Raw genomic sequence first — 27,576 nt, forward strand, 5'->3', positions numbered from 1 at the left:
TGGCTTAGGAAAGAAATGGGCAAAATCGATAAAACACCCTGTAACTCGGTTATAAAAGTCGTTAGGGCAAAAAATGTAGCATATATAGAACCGGCTTGGTGACCTCTATTCACCATTTAAGTATTTACGTTTCCCAATGAAACACCCTGTATATAGCAAACTTCACAATATCGACGTATAAAATTAACTCTTCTTCTTTCATGCGGACTCTGTAGCCCCCATGCTGGTTCTCAATTCTACCCTAATAATTTATACCCATTAGAAGTTAGCATTCTTTTATCACTTCAGTATTCCATTCTTGCAGTATTTAATTTTTGTTAAGTAGTAAAGTAGTAGTCATGTTTGGTTTTTAATAGAGGGTGTCCACTTTTTACCAGTTATGTATTTATTAGATATACATAATTTATTCTGTCCTGGGCTATAAATAAGGTATGGCTTTTTGGTGGTTAGAAAGATAATAGTAACAAAGATAAATAAAATTATTAAAACACTGACTATTAGTAAATATCCTAACGTTATCTTAATATACGGGTATCGACTAATATTATTGTACCGTGGAATACAAGAGCAATAATGGAAAATAATGGACTTATACATTTGATAAAGAATACTTATCCACAAATAATAGCTGCAGTTTCAGGTAAGATGGAGTTACATATCTTCAGGAATATTATCACTTGATTCATTTCTTCATTTGCTAAGTAATGGTTTATTTTTAATTAGACAGAAATTACGTATCAATAAACTGCTCGTCAAAAGTTAGGGATATAGAAAATTCTGCTGATTTTCATAGTTGATTTTTTCGCGAACAGACGGATTCCGCTATTTTTTTTTATTTTAGCCTTTTCTTTAGTATTTACACAGTTGTGCAAAGGTTTACTCAAACTTATTTTTTGTACTTATACCGGGTGGAAGAAAAAAATATGTTTGTCTTGTGTTAAGTTTGAGACACCCTGTAGGGAGAACGAGGTTCAAATGTGAGTATACATCTGAATAATATTGTAGTATTATGTTTTGTGAACATGCTGTTGTTTGAATGTCCCTGATATCTTTAAAACCAAAAAAATAGACAGTTTTGTAACTTAACATGTGTTTTAACCGAAACAAAAGTTTGAAACACCTTGTAGGGAGAAAAAGGCACAAAGGTGAGTATACCCCGATACTATATTGTAGTCTTATATTTTTTGAATATTTTATTTTTTTAATTTCTCTGATATCTTTAATAACAAAGAAACTAGACGGTATTACTCTTTATTATGTTTTTCTATGTTTCACATGTGTGATGTGACGCATGTCGTCAGTTAAAACACATATTAAAGAGTAATATCGTCCAGTCTCTTTGTTATTAAAGATATCAGAGAAATTAAAAAATAAAATATTCACAAAATATGAGACAACAAAGTATCGAGGTATACTCACCTTTGTGGCTTTTTCTCCCTACAAGGTGTCTCAAACTTTTGTTTCGTTTAAAACACATGTTAAATTACAAAACCGTCTATTTTTTTTATTTCCAAAGATATCAGGGACATTCAAAAAACAAAATGTTCACAAAACATAAGACTACAATACGATTTCGATATATACTCCCATTTGTACCTCGTCCTCCCTACAGGGCGTCTCAAACTTACCATAAGAAAAACATTACTTTTCTTTCACCCGGTATAAGTACAAAAAAAAGTTTGAGTAAACCTTTGCATAACTGTGTAAACACTAAAGAAAATTCTAAAACAATAAAAAAAATTAGCAGAAGCCGTTAATCTGTTCACGAAAAAGTCTACTATAAAAATTCAGCAGAATTTTCTATATCCCTAACTTTTGACGAGCAGTTTATTTGTAATTACAATATTTTAACCCAATGCAATGTAGTAATTAATAATCGTTGCTTATGTGACTTTGCCATCTAAGATAAAGGGTGCTTAAATAAATACTCCTGGCTATTTTCCACGAAACGTCTGTTCGTTTGCGCGTTGCCGCTCCTGCAAGACTTGGAGTGTGGATTCACATGTATTTTTGTGTTATCTGAAAACGGAATTTCGATATGTCAAACCATCTTCGAGAAAACCTTCCAGTAACTGGCATCTCGGGACAATTTATTGTCCTTTAGCAATTACAGTCTAACCCGCTTAATAGAATACCTGTTAGAGGAATATCCCGCTTTAAGGAATAGAAATTTAATGTCCCGAAACGTTTCTACTAGCCACCAATGATCGGTTATTAGAATATTCCGGTTATAAAAATACTTTTGCTTGGCACGAAGGCTATTCTAATGAGTCGGTTCGACTTTTAAATAGCAAAATAATTCTACAATAGAGACACTGCTAAAAATGCATTAAACGCAATAAACTGTACGTAAAAATGCAAATGAAAATTTTATATTTCAAACTAGCGCGTGAAGTCGGCTGACATCGGCTATAAACGCTTGTAATCAGGACCCTAAACTGCTGTCCCGAGATGCGAGTCTATTTCGGATAACACAAATAAACGTCAAGTGAAATATCAAATAAATAAATTATATTTGTTATAGAGGAGTGCAATTAGAACGAAAATATGCATTGTTTCGGAAAAATTCAAACAAGCTTATATTTTTCTAAAACTTTTTTTGTTAGATACATGTTTAAGTAAAAAGTTCTACTCGCGGATTTGGCCGCTGATTGTTTATTAATTGTTTAAACAATAACAATTGCTTTGTATTAATAATTTTAAAAATATCGTTAAATTCAGCATTTTACTTTGATCAAATATGTTTCTATTTTGTTTTTGATTATACTGAATCCGAATATGGCATTGCAATTTAAACATTCTTATACAGAAGCTATTATACAGTATGCCTGCTTAGCTAGGAACCACATGGAAAACTTTTTTATTATCAATTTTACGAAAAAATGTTATTCTTCATAAAATGCTCTGGATAGTCAAAAATCTAAAACTCAACCATCAGATATCAAATTTTATCAATTTTATACGAGTTATGTCAATAATATGAATTTCGTTAAGGAGTAAAGTACCTTTATATTTCAGAATACCAAAAATGCTATTATGAAAAGTTGTTTGAAATTAAAAACTATGTTTAAATATACAATTACATTATTCTAATCGAAAAATTTTTTTCAATTTTTTCTCAAATTACGGATTCTCATCATCATTTTGTTACAATTATGATAACTATTTTATTATCACTTTTACGAAAAAAAGTTATTCTTTATAAAATACTCTCCCTGGTCCAAAATCTAAGATACAACCATCAGATATTAAACTATTTTAATTTTGTACGAGGTATGTAAAAAATATGAATTTTTCTTACGAGTTAAGTGCCTTTATTATTCACAATATTTTAATTAGAAGAATGTAATTGAACACAAAACAAATTTTTTAATTCCAAACAACTTTTCTTAATAACAATTTTCGATATTGTGAAATTTAACGATACTTTACTCCTGAGTGAATTTTATATTTTTTAACATACCTCGTATAAAATTTATTAAATTTGATATTTGATAATTGCATATTAGATTATATACGATACAGAGTGTTTTATAAAGAATACCTTTTTTTTCGTAAAACTGATAATAAAAAAGGTATCAATAAGTTTACAAGTTACGCAGACATACTGTATAAGAGCTAAAAATAAATTTTTTTGCTGAACATTATTTATTATTGTTGAAGTTTATTATTAAATGTATTTTAGGTAAGTTTTCCAGAAAAAAGTTTTGATCACTTTATATAAACATTTTTTTAGCTGGTAATTTTCGGTTTTTTATTACATTTTTTTTAACTTCCTTAATTTTCTCAAAAAGAAATAGTCTATTTAATTTCTAAAGTAAAATAATTTAGTGTAAGCTTTAAAAAAGCACTTATAAAACTGTAATATGTCTGTTCAAACTTGAGTAAGACCGTCTTAAATTGGTGGCAATTCTATAAAACTACGAAGATTTCAAAAATTACATTTTTAAGACGTCATATCATTTGAATTAAATGTTTGAGATTTTTTTTGAACGAAACATCATTTAGTACGATGTTTGAAAGGTAAGTTTTGCAAAATTGAGGGTTTAGTAAGAAAAATTCCTATTAGTTACACATTTTTAAATTATTTTTAAACAAAATTCACTTTCCGCCCCACCGTACTTATGCCCATACATTTTATTTATTTTTATTATAACCATAATATAGCTTAATTATTTTTCTTTTAGGTTCAATTTGTAAAATTTCATTTGATCCATTAGTTAAAGAATTACATTAAAATAACTCAACCGTGCACTTCACCGTACGCTAGTTTACAGTGCGCCAATGTTTGTGAGAAGGGTGACTTTAGCGTTATAAATAAAAAATTATAGAAGATACAGATTTAATTTTAGAAAATTCTTTGTATAAGGTCTTTTTTTGTAAATTTTTCTTAATTTTTCAATGGTCAAGTCAGTTTTGTTCTAAAATTTATATTTTCGGAGTTATTTAAAAAAACATCAAACTTCGTAGTTCATTTGTTTAATAAAAAATGAAGCACCCACTTCTCGAGTAGAACTTTTTGATATGTTGTTTATTAAACATTTCTTAATGAAATTACAAAAAGTTCTATCTTGTTTGATTTTTCCGAAGTGAAAATCTATATGCACTCCCCTATAATGTTAATGTAGGTAACGTTAAATGGCAGCTTACAATTTTTTTAATTTGTGCTCTCTACCCAATGACATGTATTATATAGAGTGAGTTTTATGCATGGAAACCCTCAATTATCTCGGAAAGGGCTTGCACGATTTTTATAGATTTTGGTAGGTAAGGGTTTTGTAATGCGGCCGATATTTTAGTGGTAATTACATTGCTGTCAGATCTTCCGTTTTTCTGGAAATCTAATGAACTTGTACCCTGTATATTTTTTGCGTTTTGAAGTTTTTAAGAAATACTGATTATTTTTCATGTTATATTCCCTATAACTAAATTTCGGAGTTATTGCTACATTTATTTAAAAAAAAAAACTTAAAACAAACTATAAAAATTATTTTTTTTCGGCCCGAGTAGACATTATTTTAGGTTCTTTGGATCATTGGAAGCAAAAAAGGCCTCTTGTAATTTTTTAAAATTAATCGTTTCTGAGTTATAAACAATTTAAAACTGAAAATAGAAGGTTTGAACTTTAATTTAGGTCCTTCGTAATTTCAAAAATTATATTTTTTACTTGTATTTTTGAACCTTGAAAATCGTCATTATTCGATTTTTTTCAATTTTAAATTGTTTATAACTCGAAAACTTTAGAGAAAAATTACAAAAAACCTTTTTCGTTCCCAATGATCCAAAAAACGTAAAATAATGTCTACCCGGGCCGGAAAAATTGATTTTTATAATTTGTTTAAAATTTAGTTTTTAAATAAATGTAGATGTAAATGTAAATTACTCCGAAATTATGGCATTTATAGGCGAGCGACACACCCCTAATTTGAGGCTTAGAAATCGAAAAAGCGACCATGATAGGTGAATGGCAAATGTTGGTCATTCTTTATAATTTCGAGGCCGCTGAATCCGAATATGGAGTTTATTTTTATCTAGAGTTGATGGAACATGCTCAAAAATCAAGTTTAGATAACAACGAGCTTTGTCCAAAATGTTGAAACAAATTAAAAGACAAGTTATTAATTTTTAAATATTTTGTCACCAGATTTCGTTAGTTTCATGTTTACTTAAAAAAAGTTGAGTGACAAACTTTTTAGTTTATAACTTTACCCAACACAGCAATATATTATAATTCATGAAGAAGTTTTATGGAAAATTTCAAGTCAAAAGATGCAATAGGAAAAAAGTTATGTGACTTTATAGATGAGTGGCACTCCCATAGAAAAACGCTTATTTCTCGAGATACTGACCACGGTGTGATCAATAGCTAATTTTGGTCCTACTTTATGTTTTAATGGTGCTGAAAACGAAAATAAGGATTATTTTGAATTTTGGATGGGGGAACATTGTCAAAATCGCAATTTTACCTTAAAAAAAAATGAAGTCACGTTTTTCTTCAAATTAAAAGTTGCCTAATTCTTTTTCTATAAAACATTTTATTCTTTGTACCCAATATTTTAACATAAACTTAATTAAAAAGCTATATTTTAAATTTTGCCCCTCAACTTTTGGGATTAAACTTTGCAATACAGGAATCTGCACTTTTACTTTAACAGTTCATAACTTATACTCCAAAAAGACAGAAAGATTGAATCAGGTTTCATTGTCTTCAGAAAGGTATGAAATATATGCTCTAAAAATTTCAGAAAAAAATATTAAAATGGAAGCGTTGTAGCGACTTAAATGCAGAAAAATGTGATTTAATTTTTTTTGTTATTTTTAGGGCAAAATTGCGATTTTATCAATGTTCCCCCACGTAAAATTCAAAATGAACCCAATTTTCGTATTCAGTAACATCAAAAACATATAGTATGACCAAAATTAGCCATTCACCACACCGTGGTCATCACACCACACAGTATCTCGAGAAATAAGCTATTTTTTGGGATGTGCCGCTCGTCTATAAAGTCACATAACTTTTTTCCTATTGCATATTTTGGCTTAAAATTTTTCAGAAAACTTCTTCATGAATTATGCTTTATTGCTGTGTTGGTTAAAATTAGAAAATAAAAAGTTTGTCACTCAACTTTTTTAAGTAAACATGAAACTAACGAAATCTGACTACAAAATGTTTAAAAATTAACAACTCCTCTTTTAATTTGTTTAAAGCTTGTTGTCATCTAATTATTTCATAGATGACACAGTAATATTTTCAAAAGGAAATATTTACAGCGACTAAAGATACAGCGAGGTAAAGTTGAAAAATCATCAAAATTGATTTTTCGCATTTTTGCATAAAATTTGATTTTTGAACATAACTCTAGATAAAAATAAACATATTTAGATTCAGCGACCTCGAAAACATAAAGAATCACCAAAATTGGTCATTCAACTTAAAGTTGATTTTAGTGGTCGGTATAACGTAATTTTAGTGGTTGCTACCGCTCGCTTATTGGGCATGGGGAATATAACATGAAAAATAATCAGTATTTATTAAAGATTTAGCAACAAGTATACAGGAAACAAATGTTCTATTTGAAATACGAAAGTTTATTAGATTTTTAGAAAAGCGGAAGATCTGACAACTATGTAATAACCACTATAATATCGGCCGCATTAGAAAACCCTTACTCATTAAAACTTATAAAATTCGTGCAAGCCGTTTCCGAAATAATTGAGAGTTTTCATACATAAAACTCACTTTGTATTATATTTACCAAATTGGACACATATTATACCCTTATGTGTCTACCAAATTGGACACATATTATGGGAAACTTTTTATTTTTAAATAATTGATGGATTCGACCGTTACTTGATGGAAGTTCATTTTATCTTACAATAAAACACTGAAAAACGTTTGTTTTCTATATTTCCACAAAATTTATTACAACTATGTTATTACTACAGCTGTTTCGGCAAAGTGCCTTTATATCACTTGAGAAAGGCACTTTGCCGAAACAGCTGTAGTAATAACATAGTTGTAATAAATTTTGTGGAAGTATAGAAAACAAACGTTTTTCAGTGTTTTATTGTGAGATTTTTTTTTAATTTTACGAATAACATCTTGACAAAAAGTTCTGCATGGTCTAAAACCTAAGATTCAGCCATCCAATATTAAATTTTATCCACAGAGAACGGCAGTTCTCACCAGTGGCGCACAACACCCCTACAAGCGACACTATATATACACGAAATTTTCGATTTTCTAAACCTGACTGAATTGAAAATTGGGCCAAATCCCATATTAAAGTTTAGGAAAAGACTCGTCCATCCATATGTTACTTCTTCATTTTGGTCCAAGGGTGTGGATTTTACGGCCCTTCCCATTTAAAGCCTGTTTTTCGTTCTCGTCCCCAAAACTCCCAAAAATTTCAAAAATTTAAGCCCGACCTTTGCGGCTTCTGATAGCATAGATCATTACCTTTCCAACGCATGTTTAATTTTGAAAATCGGTTATACCATTCAAAAGTTATCGAGCTCAGAAATATGACTCAATTTTTATTTAAAAAATGGAACATGTTTGTGGATATGTATGTATGTATGTATGTATGTATGTATGTGTGTGGAAAAGTTAAACCGATCTGAATTTTTTTTCTGTGTTTCAAGAGGGTGTGAGGGCCGATTCAGAACCGGTCTAATTTTTGACTTCTGACTACCCGTAAGTTAGCTAGAGGACTAGGTAAATACAAAATAGCATATTTTTTGGGCGTATATATCTTGGGTTCAAGAAGAGATAGGAAAACCGCAAATACACCAAATAAATAGGGTTGAGTTAAGCTTTCAAATGGCGTTCAAGCGATCAAGCTGAGACATACGCAGTGCTCACAAACTGAAAAATTAAACTTTGAAAATTTTGGTTTTTCGACAATTACTCAAAATTTCAACCTACGAATTTCGCCAATAACTGAGCGTTTGTAGAAGAACTCAGGACGCGTCTAACGGTGTATACCTTATATCTGGGAAAATTCTAATTTTTAAGTTATAGGCTTCATAAGTATGATCAAATCTATTTCTTATGGGAAAAAACGGTTTTTCAAGCTCAATAATTCCTGTAATACGTTCAGTTATCATAGTCGATCTTGGATGCATCAGATACTACTTGTCAATACGTTTCAAATTCATGTTTAGTGATTAACATCAGGTAAGCCGTTCAGAAGTTATAGAGCTCCAAAAGTAGAATTAGTCCAGGAACTGAAATTTTTCACTTCGCAATTTTTACAGAATGGATCGATTTGCTTAAAAATTTGACAATAAGTAGTGGATAGTCCAAGGATCAAAATCTATATGATGCCGAAAGACGCTTTTACTATGGGGTGGTTGCCACCTCATCTCGAGGGTGGAATTTTTTTTTATATTTTGACCACAAATGCTGGTAAAAATATTAATTATAAGCAAAAAATGTTCATTATACATTTTTTTGATAAAATTAATAGTTTTCGATTTATTAGTTATCGAAGCTGTTAGTTTTATATCGGAAAGATTACCAGATAACGGCAGTTCTCGCCAGTGGCGCAGAAATAAACCCCCCTACACGCGACACTATTATATATACGAAATTTTTAATTTTCTAAATCTGACTGAATTGAAAATTTTGCCAACTCCCATCTTCAAGTTCAAAAAATGACTCACCCATTAATATGTCAACCATCCATTTTGGTCCAAGGGTGTCGATTTTACGGCCCTTCCTATTTAGGGTCGGTTTTTCGTTCTGGTCCCCAAAACTCCCAAAAACTTCGAAAATTTAAGTCCGACTTTTGCGGCTTCTAACAGTACTGATCATTACCTTTCCAACGCATGTCTAATTTTGAACATTACCAGAGAACGGCAGTTCTCGCCAGTGGCGCACACCCACACCACCCTACACGGGACACTATATATACACAAAATTTTCGATTTTCTAAATCTGACTGAATTGAAAATTGGGCCAACTCCCATCTTAAAGTTCAGAAAAGACTCACCCATTTATATGTCAACCATCTATTTTGGTCCAAGGGTGTAGATTTTACGGCCCTTCCTATTTAGGGCCTCTTGTTCGTTCTCGTCACCAAAACTCCCAAAAAGTTTAAAAATTTGTCCAACCTTTACGGCTTCTAATAGAACTGATCATTACCTTTCCAACGCATGTCTAATTTTGAAAATCGGTTATACCATTCAAAAGTTATAGAGCTTAGAAATGTGACTCAATTTTTATTTAAAAAAGGGAAAATGTTTGTGGATATGTATGTATGTGTGTTTGAAAGTTAAAACGATTTGATATTTTTCTCTGTGTTTAAAGAGGGGGCCAGGGCCGATTTAGAACCGGTGTAGTTTGTTACTTTTGACGACCCATAAGCCAGCTACAGGACTTGGTAAGTACAAAACGGCATATTTTTGGGGGTATATATATTCGGATCACGAAGAGGCAGGAGAACCGCAAATACATCAAATCAATAGCGTTGACTTAAGCTTTCAAATGGTGTTTAAGCCGTTAGGATCAGACATATACACGGCTCAGTATAGCCGAAAAACTAAAAAACTAAACTTTGAAAAATTTTTTTTTTTCGACAATTACTCAACATTTCAACGTACGAATTGCTCCAATAACTTAAGGTTTGTAGAAGAACTCAAGACGAATCTAACGATGTATACCTCATATCTGGGAAAATTCGAATTTTTAGGATATAGGCTTCATAAATATGATAAAATCTATTTCCTGTGGGAAAAACGGTTTCGAAATCTCAATAATTCCTGTAATAGCTTCAGTTATCATACTTGACCTTAGATCCATCAGATACTACTGGTTAATACGTTTCAAACTCATGTTTACTGATCAAAATCGGTTAAGCCGTTTAGAAGTTATTAAGATACAAAAGTATAATCCAATTAACGATTATTCCCCAAATGGTTTATGTAGTTGTAGTGGTTACGATGCTAAATTTGATCTGGCAACGGGCAATCCGACTTAATTTACCGGCCATCTCAATATATTTTTTTTTTCAATCTATTTCGAATAGAAAAAAATCTAGTGTACATTCGATTGACACTAGATCATTTGGGAGATAATGCAACAAAGGTGACAATTTATAAAGCTTGACGTGTAATAGAGGAACATTGCATTCAACTTCATACATTTAATGTATAAATACCTTTGAAAAACTCCTGATACAAGAATAAAAAACCGCTAAACGCCGTAAAAATGAGTGGCGCATAAAATATTCCAGCTACAAAAGATCTGATATGAATGTTACGTGGCGCGAAAATGGATTTTCATTTGATGCAAAACAAAATTTTAGTTTTATTTTAAAATATTTTTCCATAATATTTGCTAAATTTGAAGTAAACGCGCCACAAAAGAGTTTCAAAATTCAAACTGTATCAAAGTTACTCTTGTGTGGCGCGTTTACTTCAAATTTAGCAAATATTATGGAAAAATATTTTAAAATAAAACTAAAATTTTGTTTTGCATCAAATGAAAATCCATTTTCGCGCCACGTAACATTCATATCAGATCTTTTGTAGCTGGAATATTTTATGCGCCACTCATTTTTACGGCGTTTAGCGGTTTTTTATTCTTGTCTATATTATACGAGGTATTTTATTAAAAAATAATGATTCTGCTCAAAAGTAATGCACAATATTGAAAACTGTTATTATGAAAAGTTATTTGTAATTAAACACCATGTTCTAATAATGCAATTCATCACCCTCAACAGTTATTACATCCATCGTCGGATGTAAGCCTCCCTTAAGTGTTTCAATTCATATTGGGTATCCATTGATGTCATCAGTCCATCTTGTTTGAGATTTGCCTCTACTTCTTTGCTTGTCCTTGGTCTTCATTCGAGAATTTGCTTCGTTCAACGGTTGCCTTCCATTATTTCTATGTGTCCTGCCCAGTTTCATTTTAACATGGAAATCTTCTGGATCACATCTGTTCCTTTTAATTGTCTTCTTATCTCTTTATATGAATATGTCAAAGACAGAGTATCTTAAAATAGGGGATGATGAAGAAGATCCAGAGTTAGAAATTAGAACCACAAAAAGATGTAATGAATATAAATATCTCGGATCTATAATATCTAAAGAAGGCACTACCAAAAGAGACATCGAAAAGAGAACGCAGCAGGTCAAAAAAGCGGTAAACATTCTAAGCTCTCTACTGTGGTCTAAAGATATAAGACAAAAACCTACCTATCGTACGTAAATCTATCGTACCTTGGTAGAGCCTATTATGACTTATGGGGCAGAAGTTTGGCAGATGACAAAAAAAGATAGAAAAAGAATAGAAGTAGTAGAAATGGATTATCTAAGGAGAGCGTGTGGTATATCTAAAAAGATCACATCAGGAATGAAGATATTAGAAGGAGGACACATACTGTATATTCCAGTGTAGATAGAATTGAAACTAGACAACTAGTGTGGTATGGTCACGTGAAACGAATGAATGAAGATAGATGGCCAAAGAAAGCTTTGAATTACATACCACACCAAAGAAGAAGAAGGGGAACACCTTCAGTTGACTGGGAAGAAAATGTACGGCACATCATGAAAGATAGAGCCATCAAAGAAGACGAATGGATGGACAGAAAACGATGGCGGTCGAAATGCGAGAAGTGGCAGAGGCTGTAGGAACCTCGCTTATAGATAGATAGATCTCTTTATTGCATTTGCGATCACTGAGCTTAATGTTACGGAGTTAATCTAGAAACCAACTTAAACTAATAATATACCGTTAAATCTACTACATAGTTTTTACACATATTTTTTTTTGTGTTTCAATATATACTTACACTGCAAATTTACTCTCTTCAAGTAAATACTTATTTACTTTTCGGTTCAGGAACAACAACAATTTTAAATTCTGTATTTACAATGGTTGGCCACATAAATGACCCTATCATACGCTACAATTAAGTCTTTTGTGCAGGTCTCTGTCATCTCTGTGCGTGATAATAGATGGCACTATCACAGTCGCAGGTACCGTCCTCCTGGTCCTCCCCATTAGCAAAACGTGAAACGCCGGTTCTTAGCCTGTGTAGCGCTTCTCATGTCGGATACGGTAAATTGTGTTCAGCAGCCATTTCCTTTGAGGGGAAAAATGTGTTGTGGTAGCTTACTCCTGCCATAGGCCATAGAGGTGGTGAAGCAATTCCAACTACAGGGTAGACACCTTCGGTAGGTGTGGGTTCGACTAAGCTTGAGCAGAATTTGCTTACACTGGCGCTCTAAACTAGGGGTCGACAAGACAAGAATTCTTGTCTTGACAACAACTTCTTGTCTTGTCTTGAAAAAAATTCAATAAATTTAAAAAAATCTTGTCTTGACGTTTTCTTGACATTTTATATCTTGCCTTGACTCAAGAAATTTCAAGATTTTGAAATTTTCTTAAGAAATTTCAAAATCTAGAAATTTCTTGATTACCCGATCCGGCTACGTGCTGACACGGCCTCGACTGTCACTGGGGGAGCCCCCAAACTGCATTTGTTTCCTGACTAACGAAAATTGATGTGTAGTTGCATGCTTAAAATAAGCATTTTGTATGGTTCGCACATACCTATTCTAAACTTAGCTGTCCAGGATTTCATAAAATTATTGAACCAAATCGAAACAGTTAGACATCGAAAAGGATTTTGATTATTTGAAGGATGAGATCGAAGTATAAAACGATAGAAATGATACTGCTCTAGATTTCAATTCTCCTGTAAGTAAAATTAAATACCTCTTCAAAAAAGATCAAAAACTCAGGGCAAATGCAACTTAAACTTGACAGTGCTTGCGAGGCCATAAATTATTGTAAGATGACTATGCCAAAATTATATGTGCCTACAAAATGGCATTCAACTTTCGAGATGCTTACATGGGGTTTAAGTGTAAATAATGCTTTAACTACATTTTGCGATATCGAAAATCTAAATAATTGCAAATATTAGATGAAAAAGAATGGCATCTGATTTGTACATTTTGTCAGTATCTGAGAAGCTTTAAAACACTTTCTTCAATACTCGAAGTGGAAAAATATTGCACACTCCCATTGATGGCAATTGGGGTAAACTTACTTTTAGACAAACTGGAAATATTTTCAATCTGCGAGAGATAAAATAAAATAAAGTGTTCAATAGATTAAACTATATTATGTTATGTTAAAGTAATGTTATCTTTTTCACAAATAAATACGTTTTAGAGTTTTCATTATTAGTCAAGATATTTCAAGATTTCTTGTTTTCTTGACAAGAAATCTTGGTATTTACATAAAACTTCCTGTTTTGTCTTAAAATCTAAAATTACTTCTTGTCTTGATCTTATCTTGAAATCAAGACAAGATCAAGACAAGATCTTGAAATTTTCAAGAAGTTGGCGACCCCTACTCTAAAATTCGCGGCTTAAGCAACATAATGTTAAGACAGAAGTGCACAGAGTGTGTGGTTGTACTCTCCATTTTGTATTAGTTGGTTTGCGGATAATAAAATTTCTGGCAGTTACTTTTTCCTTGACAACTTGACAGTGGCATCGATAAGACAGAGTTCTATTCAGACGTACTTCGAGTACTTTAGCGTCTCGTGTTCCACCATCTGACCACGCCATTTCACCTCCAACGCCCTTGGGGCATGCTTGTTTCTAAGGTAGAAAGCACATACCTGTGTTTTTGTGGGATTGGGTTTCAGATGGTTTCATCATAGCATAATGCTAAGTCTCCTTAAGGTTCTTCCCTGAGCTGCCATAGCTGTATCAGCAGTGTAAATATATTGCCTTGTTTGTTGGTTTATGAATTAACCGTTATTGTATTATGTTGTATAGAACCGTCGCGAGGACAATTCCCTGTGGAAGCTAATTTTTTTGGTCCCTCCACCGACTAATCTTGGACTGTAGCGTTACGTAGAAGTGTCTATTCTGGAGGAGACATATGGAAGTGCATAGAAAATGAACCTCGTTTCCTTTCATTATAAGGTTCAAAACAAACGGACCACTCTGCAGAGCTACCCTGTGGATCCACAAAAGTAGTTTCCGATGATTGGCCGTGGGTTCTTATGTAGAGTGGACGTTCCATGCCAGACGAGCGGTCGCCAGCCACTGTCGCTGATCCTCGCCACTGTGGCATCCATTACAAAATCATTGGGACTACAAAAAATCGCCTGTTTCAGCCACTTTGTGGATCCACAGTGTAGCGCTGCAAAGTGGTCCTTCTGATTTGATCCTAAATTAGTTGACAGTCATTACTCGGTGATTTTCAAAATCGGTGAATACGAATATGATAAGGAGGATGGTTCTTGATCTCCCTGGTGCCCAAAATGGATCTCTGCTTCTGGAGTTTTATGTTAATTTTATTGTAGATCTGTCGACAGTTATTGTCGATCAGTCTACCTATACTTAGAGACGCCCAACTACCTATCAATAATACACCAGTGGACCGAGTAAAACAGTATAAATATTTTGGAACAATAGTAAACGAACAATGGGATCACTCACAAGAAATAGAATGTATAATAGAGAAGTCTAGGAGTGCATTCAATAACATGACCCAACTCTTTAAAACCGACAACCTTAATCTTGAGATAAAAATAAGGCTCCTACGATGTTATATCTTTTCAATATTGTATTACGGAGTTGATTCTTGGACACTCACTAAAGCAATGGAGAAAAAACTTGAAGCCTTCGAGATGTGGCTATACAGGTCCTAAGGATATCATGGACGGACAAGATAACCAACGAGACCGTATTACGAAGAGTGGGCAAAGAAAAAGAGGTGATGTATACAATTAAAAAGAGAAAGTTAGAATATCTCGGACACATAATGAGAAACGGAACTAAATACAGATTACTGAAGGTAATCCTTCAAGGTAAAGTATTCAGAATGCGAGGAATTGGGAGAAGAAGAATATCTTAAAGAACCTGAGGAAATGGTTCTCCACAACAAAAACTAATCTATTTAAAGCATCATTTAATAAAATAATTAGAGCCAAAATGATCCCCAATATTCGAAACGAATATGCACTAAAAGAAGAAGTATATCATTGATCAGAAAGTGTTCATTTAACAGAAATTACAAACACAAAGGTTTACCTGACACTGGAATTAAATTAGATATGGGAGCCCAAAGAGAATTCGTATCATCCAGTGAAGATGATCCAGACATCTGGTCCACGAATTGTTATTAAATTATTTTTTGCAGCAGCTTATGTGGATGTAGAAAGAATGGCTTGGTTTGCGATTTGGCATATAAAAATTGTGTTGGGACCAATTGCATGAATATGGAGAAATATCAAGAAAATAAATTATCTATCTGATATAGAAGAAAATTAGGGAACAAATAAATTTGAATGATACGATTTTTGTTCATCAACTTTTTTACTTAATAAAAATAGTACATTGTTTACCGGGTAGGAAAAGCTTAACATTCCTGGACGACTGTGAAGATTGTCAAGTCGAGGCGCAAGCCGAGACTTAGCAACACAGAGTCCAGGAATGTGGCTTTTCCTACGAGGTAAACATACTATTTTTCCGCAAATCGTTTAAAATTCGACAGATATTGATTGATTAAAAAAAAACGCGATAATTTTATTCCCAAATAAATGGTGCTTTGAAATTCCTAATAAAATTACTTGGGTTACTATGGAAACGTATTGAGGTTGAATTGTCAAACTTGACGCTTATAAATTTAATTGCTGGTGTTCTCGAAAGTAAAATGATAAGTGATGATGAAATTTCCATTCCTGGGACTCCTCCAGAGCTGGTTGAGGCAGTGAATACTGCTTCATTAGAATTATTGCCAAAGAAATCAAGAGAAAAGTACGAAAATGCATACAGACGTTTTATGGATTATCGCATGAGTAAAAATACGAGTTCTTTCTCAGAAAATGTTGTAATGGCATACTTCCTAGACCTTTGTTTAAAGATGAAATCTTCAACATTATGGGCCAATTATTCAATGCTGAAGTCAACCCTTGCACTTAAACACAATGTAGATATATCTACATACTCAAAACTTCGTTCTTTATTGAAACGGCAAGCTCAAGGTTATAGGGCAAAGAAATCTAAGATTTTAACGAAGGAAGAAATTGAAAAATTTATCCAGGAAGCTCCAGATAAAGAAAATTTAACGATTAAGGTAATTTACAAGGTTTCAATAGCAATGTGTTTTCTATCATTTATGTAGAACACTAACAACTGTAGGGAAATATCATTTCCTTACGGTAAGGAAATGACATTTCCTTACAGTAAGGAAGTCCTGACTTTTTCTTCAAGAAATTTTGACAGGAATGTCAAAATTTCCTGGCGATTTGCGGAAAAATATTGTATTAGTATGGTATAACTAGACCCAAACCCAGACAACCAAAGTGAAAATTATCCTCCAACACCAAATTGTTCTATATGGTCCACATAATGTTTAAAAAAGTCACACCATTTTAAGCGTCAGGTTTGGGGGGGGGGGTGGGAGAGGGAGGAGAAGTAGTTTTTTATGTTTTTCATCAATATTTCTAAAACTATGCGGCTTAGCATGAACATCCTTTTATACAAAAATGTTCTACATTAAATTTGAAATAAAAAATGCTCCATGCATAATCCTTCTAAAATGAACGGTTGCAAAGTTACGGAGGTAGTATATTATAATTGGTCCAAAAAAACGCCTAACCTAAACATCCAAAGTAAAAGTTTTCCTCCAACACCAAATTGTTCTATATGGTCCACATATTGTTCAATAAAAAGTTAGACAATGTTGAGAGTCCGGTTTGGGGGGAAGATGGGGAAGAAATCGGTAAATTAGTACCTAGTTTTTTTAAGTTTTTCGTCAATATTTCTGAAACTATGCTTTAGCGTAAACAATGTTCTATACAAAAATGTTCTATATAAATTTTAAAACAAAAAAGGTCCGATTTATAATTGTTATAAAATAAACGGTTCCAGAATTAGAGAGGGTGAAAAGTGGAGGTTTTTGATACTTTTACATTTACTGGGCAATTTATAACATTATTGCTGATGAAAGAAATTTTCTTTAACAGGATTGTGTTTTGTAAATAAAATTTGCTATTTCAGTGGCCGATGGTATGTTAGTAATAAGCCCTTGAAAAAACTTCAACCTCACCACCCAAAATCATCATCAATTGCCCAAAAAATATAAAAAGTATTGAAAACCTCCAGTTTTCACCCTCCGTAAGTCTGGAACCGTTGATTTTATAACAATTATATATAGAACCGTTTTTGTTTTCAATTTTATGTAGAACATTTTTGTATAGAACATTGTTTACGCTAAAGCATCATCATCATCAGTGGCGTTACAGTTATTTATGAGCCAAAGCCTTCTTCAGATCAATCCTCCATTCGCCCCTGTCTCTGGCAACTTTTCTCCATGCAAAATGGTTTTACTTTTTTTCTGAACATTATGCGGACCATGTAGAACAATTTGGTGTTGGAGGATAACTTTCACCTTGGATGTCTGGGTTACGCCATCTTTTGGATCAATTGTATCATACTATATTAATTTATATTCAAGAAATCATATTTAAAAGTTATTTTTGATACCACACTTTCATAAACATTTTAATCAACAACTTAACATAAAACTTTAGGAGACGTGGTCCATCCTGGGCACCAGATAACTAGAGTACCATCTTTATTATCATATTCGTGTTCAGCGACCTCAAAAACCAATGAGTCACAAAATTGATCTCATTCCTGTAAATATTTTCCGAGTTGCAAATTATTCATTTTATATGCACTTTGAAAATGACTTTTCCTTAGGCAATTTTCACTTTACCACCATGAATTTTGTTCAAAAATTTCCTGAGACTTTCCTGAATAGAATGCACACAGTTTTAAAACGATTCATCTTGTAGAAAATTGGTAGGTTCGTTCAGTGTTTCATTGTCTCGCCTAACAATAATTTTACTTGGTTGTTACAATTTAAATCGTCAGATTCACTAAAAAATTTTTATAGTGTACTTACACATATCATACAAACTTAAGTTATATTTAGATATTTTTGTTAGATCTATCACATTTAGAAACAATGATATATCTCCCAAAACATCGTCTTTATCATAAGTTATGACATTATACGGATAAGAGGATAAGAGACTCAAAAATACATGTTTGAAAGCATTTATTTAATATGTATGACCTTGCCCCTGACATTAACCGACTGTTATTAAATTTTACGAACCATAATTCCCACTGTATCAAATTAATAAAATCAATCCATGAAACTATGTAACAATGAAGTCTAAAATTAAAAGTAAATTACAAATTAGTTACAGTCTTACCTTGAACATTTTTTCCTTTTATGATAGAAAAAACGGGAATGTTTTGACTAATTATATTTTATTTAATTTGTATCTTTTAAAACGCATTTATTTGGGAAATTTAAAAATATGATTCCTTGTAGTTGCAGTATAATGCAATATTTGAATAGTTTTATCTTCTTTAGCAGTCTCCTCTTGTCCAGTCCTATGAACATTAGCCTCCCCTTGTGTTTTACATATTCGCCAGTCTTAAGGTGTCTGGTGTGAGTTTCTTCCTGCATTTTCTTTCCCGTTGATTCATATTTTTTGCGATCTTCCTATGTCTCATTTATGTACTCTTGGTCACCATTGTATTATTCTCCTTACTCACTTCTCTTCGCTTTTCTTGCCACATGTCCTTTTTTTGTTTTATGGCATAGACTTCTGTATTAATTAGCCAGTCACAACTTTTTTGTTTTCTATTCATACATAAAGAAGCCAATGAGGTCCTTAGAGTTCCATAGCAAACTCTTCCACAGCTCTCTACACAGTTCAAAAGCTGCAGCTGGCCGCTATGGACTATCCAAGTTGCTCACCACATTTTTCCATTATACATCTTCTTCTTCTTCTTTTTTAATATGTACATAATATATCAAAATATATCAGGATTAATAAATTTAGATGCTAATTTTAGTTTCACAGATAAATTTCATTAAACAATCATATCTATTTTTGCTGTTCAGAGACAATAAATAGGATATATTGAAAGGTGGAAAAACATTACATTTTATTAAATCTTCGATTAAATTATAGGTGTATGGAATGTATTTTGTGCACTCAAAGAAAGTGTGGTTCAAATCACCCACCTTCTGACATTCAGTACAAAGATTTGAATCAAAAACTCTAACTCTTGCTAGATGTAGAAGGAAACATGCATGTCCAAACTCCAAACTTCATTCTGATTAATGTTGAATAGAAGTTGAATCAGTGAATACTGAGATTTGGATTGTTTACAAAGATCTCGCCATGATTGATTCCACTGATTTTTAACTCGATGCTTAATAGTGTTAACTAAATCAGATATGCAAAACTTATGATTATTTGAAGTACCAAACTCAATAGATTTTTTAGCCAAACTATCAACATATTCATTATGCGTTAGTCCTATATGGGCATTAACCCATTAATAGTTCACTTTTCTTTTATTTTTATGGATATCAAAAAGGATTTTCTTAATTAGTAGGATATAAATATTTAAATTGTTATTGAGAAAATCTATAGTTAATATCACTGTTTTCATGGTAACTTGGTTTTACTAATTTAACTATATTTAAAAAGGAATGAAAATCATCAAGTCCAAAGCCATCAATCACGTTATAATCACAGTCAAAATTTGACAGATCTCGAAAAGCCTAGCAAAGTGGAGGCGAGTTCTTTAGCTTCCAGTATTTATTAGTGAAATCACATGTCCTGCCCATTGCAATTTAACGTTTTGCAATAGCTTCGATTCTTCGATATCATTTTTTTTATTTTGGTTATCCTTCTCAGATCTTCGTTTCTCGTTATGACCTTAAGCTTATAGTTATCAAGTCTCTCACTAGCTCTTTGATTTGTTCCAAGTCTATTGAGACATTGGTTAGTGTCATGGTGTCCATTCCAAATCATGACAGGAAGGACACATGTGTCAAAACTGTTTCATTTTTTATTAACCGGGATCTTGGGATCTTTTATAATAAAGCTTACCTCTAAGTTTACCTACTAAAAAATTGCCCATTGTTCTACGAGATCGAAAGCTTTATTTAGGTGAACCTTGTCGTGATTGCTGGGCAATGCATACCGTACAATGGGTGTGCGTTATGTACTAGACGCAAGAGGGTGAAAGGCGAATTTCCATCGCCTAAAAAAATGTAAAATCTCGGCTAAGGGAAAAAACCCTAACAGAAAATTCTAGCCCTCCAGGTTGGGGGTTGGGCGATGGGCTAACAACTCATTCCCGTAAAATACTAAAGTTGTTACAAATCCACACGCTATGCCTCGGATCCAGGATGGAACTTACGGAAAACGAAACAGGCTACGGAAACGGACGATGATTTCGGAACATGGCATATTCAGTCTGCGCTCTAACAGAAGGAACTGGAATGGAACAAAAGGAAAACTACATTTATATCTACAGCGGAGTGAAGAAGGAGAACAAATCAAAGTCAGAAGTATCATTTGCAATACGCAAGAAATATAAGAAAAGTATAAAAGATTGGGAATACGTAAATGAACGAATTTTAAGAGTAGGTCTAAAACTCTATAACAGAGAATTAGAAATATTTGTTGTATATGCTCCTACCGATGATTCAAACCAGGATGTAAAAGATAAATTTGAGGAAAGCCTAGCGGACACCATCTCAAAAATCAGCAACAGAAAAGAGATTATCATGATGGGCGACTTCAATGCCAGAACTGGGTCAAAGACAAATGACGACATTGTGGGAAGATTTGGCGAAGAAACTGTTAATAACAATGGAACAAGACTTGTGGGACTATGTGAAGCGTATTCCTTACGGATAACGAATGGATTTTTTCAACACAAATCCATCCATAAATACACATGGACGCAGCCAACCCGACAATTGTAATCGATTATAGATTACGTCATCATGAAGCAGAAATCATCAATTGTGACGAAAGATGTATGAGTCTATAGAGGTGCAGAATGTGGAACTGACCACTTTTTATTTAGAGCAGATATATACTTTCCATATATCTTGAAAAACAAAATTGAAGAAACCCAGGAAGAGATTACAGAAGAACACCCGCCTCAGTACAAATACAACATCGACGCACACTGAAAGATAATTCAATCTCCTTTCTTTTTAAATTAAGGATAAGCCAAAAGATAACCAATACACAGTTTAATACAAGAACAGCAGATGGAAAATATGATCGGCTGAAAAAGTGCTTACATGAAGCTGCATTCGAAGCGTTAGGGGAAAACTCCTCAAATAACACTCATCACCCTTGGTTTACAGATTCTTTAAAAGAAAAGACGAGGGAAAAAAAGAAGCATATCAAAAATGGCTCAGTACCAATTGCTCAGAAGACCGAAAAACCTATGCAAGAATAAGAGTGGAAACAAAAAAAAAGTGATTAAAACCAAAGAAAATATGTGGCTGAAGAAATGTGAAGAAATAGACACTCTTGAAAAATGTACAAGAAAGAGGCCAGATATCCTTTATAAATATAAATGAGTGGGAAACATATTTTAGAAACCTATTGTAAGAGAATAGACAGGAATATGTAAGGCAAACCATCATCGCCCCAAACAACCTGGAGCAACTAGAAGATATAACTATTCCAGAAATAGAACTAACGTTAAGAGAAATGAAAAACAATAAAGCTCCTGGTCCCGGAGGTATTCCAATTGAACTCATTAAGCACAGCACGACACAGGTAAAAGAAATTTTAGTTGAAATATTCAACGGATGCCTTTCAGGCAATAGTGGCGTGCCCTCTGAGTGGAAAAATTCCATAACTACCCATATATACAAAAAGGGTGGTAGAAAAAATTGTAATAATTACAGAAGCATTAGTGTGACCAGCTCAGTTGGAAGACTGTAGAGACGAATAATAAAGTAACGGATAGACAAGGAGTGGCAAGATTCCGAAGAACAAAGTGGATTTAGGGCAGGTAGATCATGCACAGATAACATTTTCTGCATAAGGCAATTACTAGAAAAACGTTCTGCTAGAAATCTAGAAACTCACATGGTATTGGTAGACTTAAAAACAGCATACGATACCGTTCCCAGAGAAAAAATGTGTGAGGTATTACAACAAACCACTTTAAATAGAAAATACATCCAAACAATAAAAGATCTCTATGCTAATGCAACAACAGCAATTAAAATTTGAACGAAACTTTCAAATACCTTTGAAACTTCGAAAGGCCTTGTGCAGGGATGCTGTCTATCGCCCACTTTATTTAAAATTTACCTTACCCATGTGTTAAAATATTGGACTAGGAAATGCCAAACAATGGGGATACCAGCAGGAGATTCTTATTTGTATACGTTGCTATTTGCTGACGACCAAGTTGTGATTGCTGCTGATAAAGATGACGCCAGTTACATGATTAGAAAATTGAAAGAGGAATACCGAAAATGGGGTTTGGAAATGAGCATGGAGAAAACTGAATACCTTGTAGTCGGAGGTGATACTGAAGACTTAGAATTAGAAGGGGAATACATAAATGGATGTGATGAATTTAAATATCTAGGTTCCATTTTTGACAAAAGCTCCACATGTGATCAAGATATAGAATATCGAATAAGTCAAGGAAGAAAAGCTATAAAACAGCTGAATGGCATTTGGTGGAGTACAGGATTGCAAAATCAGACAAAGAAAAAAATCTACCAAACTATCGTGGAAGGAATTGTTCTGTACAACTCGGAAGTGTGGGAAGTAAAAGACCGACAAAATAAAAGACTACAAGCTTTAGAAATGGACGCGCTTAGAAGAAGCTGCAGAATGTCTAAACTGCAGCATATCCCAAACGAAGAACTAAAGAAAGAATGGAAGTAGAAAATGATATTATAGACAGAATAGAACAAAAAAGATTAATATGGCACGGGCACGTCCAGAGAATGGGACCAACAAGATGTCATCCATGTCGATCCAGTATACACCACCTGAGAGACGAAAAAAAGGCAGACAGAAGAGAACATGGTTACAAGATGTAGAGAATGCAATTAACAGTAGACAACTCAACGAGGAAGATATTCGTGACCGAAAAGCATGGCGAATAGGATGCGAGAAACGGCGAATGCTGTAGAACGCCCGATACATAAAATAAATGCCAAAGGAAGTGGAATTTTTTATTCCTTGCATTTTTCTATGTATGTACATATTGATTAAGGGGGGGGGGGGGGGTTATGGTTTAAAATGTTTATTTTTTTTTATTATTTCAAATAAAAGTGCACACCTTCAAGAATACTCTCTGAAAATTTCAAAATAATCGGAGTAAAATTACCAGAGATACAGGGTGTTGAATATCCCTACCTTCGACTCGCTTTGCCGCGGCTTCGCGCCAGCACGCTTGAGCGTAGTGAGAAACGTTAAACAACTGTTCGCCTTCTCTTTTGTAGATTACTCTGCAATTCAAAAAACATATTCCAATGTTCATCACTTTACGATTTGACAGACAAATAAGAAGATGAAAATGCAGTTGTCAAAACTTTAAACGCATTTTTCTCAAAACTGCCTTTTCCAATGCGGTGGACATTGTAACTGAAAAACTACTTGACCGATCTACCTGAAATTTTGCACAGATTTTCTTTAGACATTTGGTGAGGTAACAACGTCGAGATATTTTTCGTTTTGTGTTTATTTTTTGTTCAACAATATTAAATCTGTTGGTTTTCACAAAATTTTTATCAAAAATTTCGTATTTTTGATTTCTGAGTGATACCAAAAATTCAAAAATCATTAAAAATAAAAAACTCGACGTTGTTACCTCGTGAAACTCATAAGCTAATTAAATATTTTTGAAGTTTTTGTTTCGTATGATCCAGTGATGAGTTCTGATGTCCACCGCAAAATCCATTTTTTTGAGCTGCCTGTCAAAATTTGTCGCCAATGGCTTATTTTTCAATATTTTGGATTGAATTTTTTTTTAAATATTCTTTGAATTGTACTTACTATGTTTATTTAATTTAAAAATAAAATAATTTTACCATATCTTCGAAAAAAATTCACAAAAATGTGCTTGATATATTGATTTCAAACCATACCCCCCCCCCCCTTAAAGAGTAAACAGTAGCGCGTCATCAATATTGTTGTTTTTCGAAAGTTCTGCGAACTTTCAGCGGTGAGGCAACAGTGCGTCGGTAATTCGACACTGACAGTGATATTTATACTATCAAAATAGTATACTAAGTATGGAGAACGGTAAGGGTTTTATACCGATCCAAGACAATTGTTTGGAGGAGGAGCGGAGCGACGACTCCAATTATTGTCTGAGATCGGTTACCCTTAACGTTCGACATGCTTATAACGTTTCTTGCACGATTGATACCATTATAAATTATAAAATTAAACATTTTCGTCATATTGTCTAGTTTTATTCATTTTATCAATATAGATACTTTGGTTGTTAGGTAGTAACTAGGGTGCATAACAACAATGGAGAATTGAGTTTTTATTTAATTGTCAATAATTTTAAGTACAATTTTGATTATTATAAATTAAAATATGAGCGAAAGTGAATTTGAAGAAATTGAACGGGCTTGGGAAGAAGGGTGTTCCGCAATTATTCCCGGAAAATCCAAAATCCGTTATCAAAATACCTACCAAAGTTTTAAAAAATGGTGCGAAGGCAAGAATTTAAGAATCGAAGAAAAGACTCTATTGGCATATTTCGTTCAAAGACATATGCAGTTGAAAGTTCCTGGAAGCCTCTGGGCAGAATATTCAATGATTAAATCCATCGTTTTTCTTTATGATGGCATTGATATTTCCAAGTTTTCAACTTTGATCGCGTATTTGAAGAGAAAAAATGTTGGATACTACTAATGTATGCGATTCTGCAGGAGTTTCTGTTAGAAGTGAAACCACAGCCCAAACCAGTGGGATTTCATTAAATAATTTAACAAATTGTACCATAAGTTTCAATATTAATAAATAATTCGTTAGTTTTCTTTATTCTTTCAAAAAATAAATTAAAATTAAGAGATTTTTTAACTCGACGGTAAGTGAATTACTTACCGTCGAGTTGGAGTACTTACCGTCGAGTTGGATTACTTATCGTCGAGTTGCTAGTAAATGTCACCTACTGACGTAAAATCTGTCACGGTATACAGTCAAAAATGATCAATCGTGCAAAACAATATTTTTTTCCGCAAATCGCCAGGAAATTTTGACATTCCTGTCAAAATTTCTTGAAAAAAAAAAGTCAGGACTTCCTTACTGTAAGGAAATGTCATTTCCTTACTGTAAGGAAATGATATTTCCGTACAGTTGTTAGTGTTCTACATAAATGATAGAAAACACATTGCTATTAAAACCTTGTAAATTACCTTAATCATTAAATTTTCTTTATCTGGAGCTTCCTGGATAAATTTTTCAATTTCTTCCTTCGTTAAAATCTTAGATTTCTTTGCCCTATAACCTTGAGCTTGCCGTTTCAATAAAGAACGAAGTTTTGAGTATGTAGATATATCTACATTGTGTTTAAGTGCAAGGGTTGACTTCAGCATTGAATAATTGGCCCATAATGTTGAAGATTTCATCTTTAAACAAAGGTCTAGGAAGTATGCCATTACAACATTTTCCGAGAAAGAACTCGTATTTTTACTCATGCGATAATCCATAAAACGTCTGTATGCATTTTCGTACTTTTCTCTTGATTTCTTTGGCAATAATTCTAATGAAGCAGTATTCACTGCCTCAACCAGCTCTGGAGGAGTCCTAGGAATGGAAATTTCATCATCACTTATCATTTTACTTTCGAGAACACCAGCAATTAAATTTATAAGCGTCAAGTTTGACAATTCAACCTCAATACGTTTCCATAGTAACCCAAGTAATTTTATTAGGAATTTCAAAGCACCATTTATTTGGGAATAAAATTATCGCGTTTTTTTTAAATCAATCAATATCTGTCGAATTTTAAACGATTTGCGGAAAAATAGTATGTTTACCTCGTAGGAAAAGCCACATTCCTGGACTCTGTGTTGCTAAGTCTCGGCTTGCGCCTCGACTTAGCAATCTTCACAGTCGTCCAGGAATGTTAAGCTTTTCCTACCCGGTAAACAATGTACTATATACTCATAGGCGCGAAATGTTGCCGAGTCAGTCACGTTCGATTTCTTGTTATAGAAAATCGATTTTTAGTAGATCCAATGTGACACAAAATCTAGGCATGGGATAAAAAAGTTTATTTGAAGAAAGTGTATTCTTTTGTTTTTCTTAATGGCAGTACAGGCTCCTTTTTGCAATATTTTATTTAGTTGTAGAGTAATTTCCACATACTAACATATTTCTCAAATTGGGCCATTCTTTATTATAATACGAAATATCTCGTGTGCCAAATATCTCGACAAAATATTCAAAATTACAGCCTCAATCTTGGACCGCGTTTGTTGATACCTGTTGATTGCTAATATTATATGCTCTTAAGATGATATTTTGTACTATATCCTTTGGTATACTAATGTGGTAAAATATTAATTGGTGGGTAATTATTCTTGTTTCTTCGATATCCTTTCTTGTGAAAGAGGATGTTTGTATAACTATAGCCCTGATCCCTGATCTAGTTAAAGACGTCTGTTATACCATATTCCACGAATATACGACTGTGTTGGATTATTTCGACAACGAATATTTTATTGTGTAAAATATGAAGAACGAAAATAAATTGCAAATTACATTGCTGTTTACTGGAATAATTATTAGAGCCATTTACGTTCGTACTTCTTATGTTGCACACTGAAATATTCGTTGTCGCGATAATCCAAAACAGTCGTATGTTGGTGGAATGAAGCATAAGTAGAATTTTTATTGCATCTAGAATTATTTTTTCAGCTATTTTGATCACATTAGTTGTTATTCCCGTCTTGCCCTGAAGCGAGGCCGTTTTTATTTTTAGGATAAGGCTAATTCTATTTGTTCTTTTGTTATTTCAGGAAGCAGCGCTGAGCCGACGTTATAGATATTGAGGAGCTGTATTTCATGTGGTTTTAGTACTTGGCTTGGAGGGAAAAATTTGGGAATGTGTGAGTGAAAAAGAGCGCAAGCCACGTTTGTTTGTCTACATATGTGTGTGAATGCAATTAAAAATAGAGATATACGAATA

The 27,576-nt window shown here is 33.1% G+C and overlaps 1 protein-coding gene across 1 annotated transcript in view; it reads left to right on the forward strand.

Moving 5' to 3' along the window:
• Positions 1-468: 468 nt before the first annotated feature.
• The window catches only part of LOC114336489 (facilitated trehalose transporter Tret1-like), a 52,142-nt gene continuing 25,034 nt past the window's right edge, over positions 469-27,576 (forward strand). Inside the window, exon 1 of the mRNA XM_028286864.2 lies at positions 469-640. Within this exon, the coding sequence (XP_028142665.1) occupies positions 574-640 (67 nt within the window). The 5' untranslated portion in view covers positions 469-573. The remainder of the gene's footprint in view (positions 641-27,576) is intronic.

Source organism: Diabrotica virgifera, chromosome 6 (assembly GCF_917563875.1).
Source record: "Diabrotica virgifera virgifera chromosome 6, PGI_DIABVI_V3a".
NCBI classification, from domain to species: domain Eukaryota; kingdom Metazoa; phylum Arthropoda; class Insecta; order Coleoptera; family Chrysomelidae; genus Diabrotica; species Diabrotica virgifera.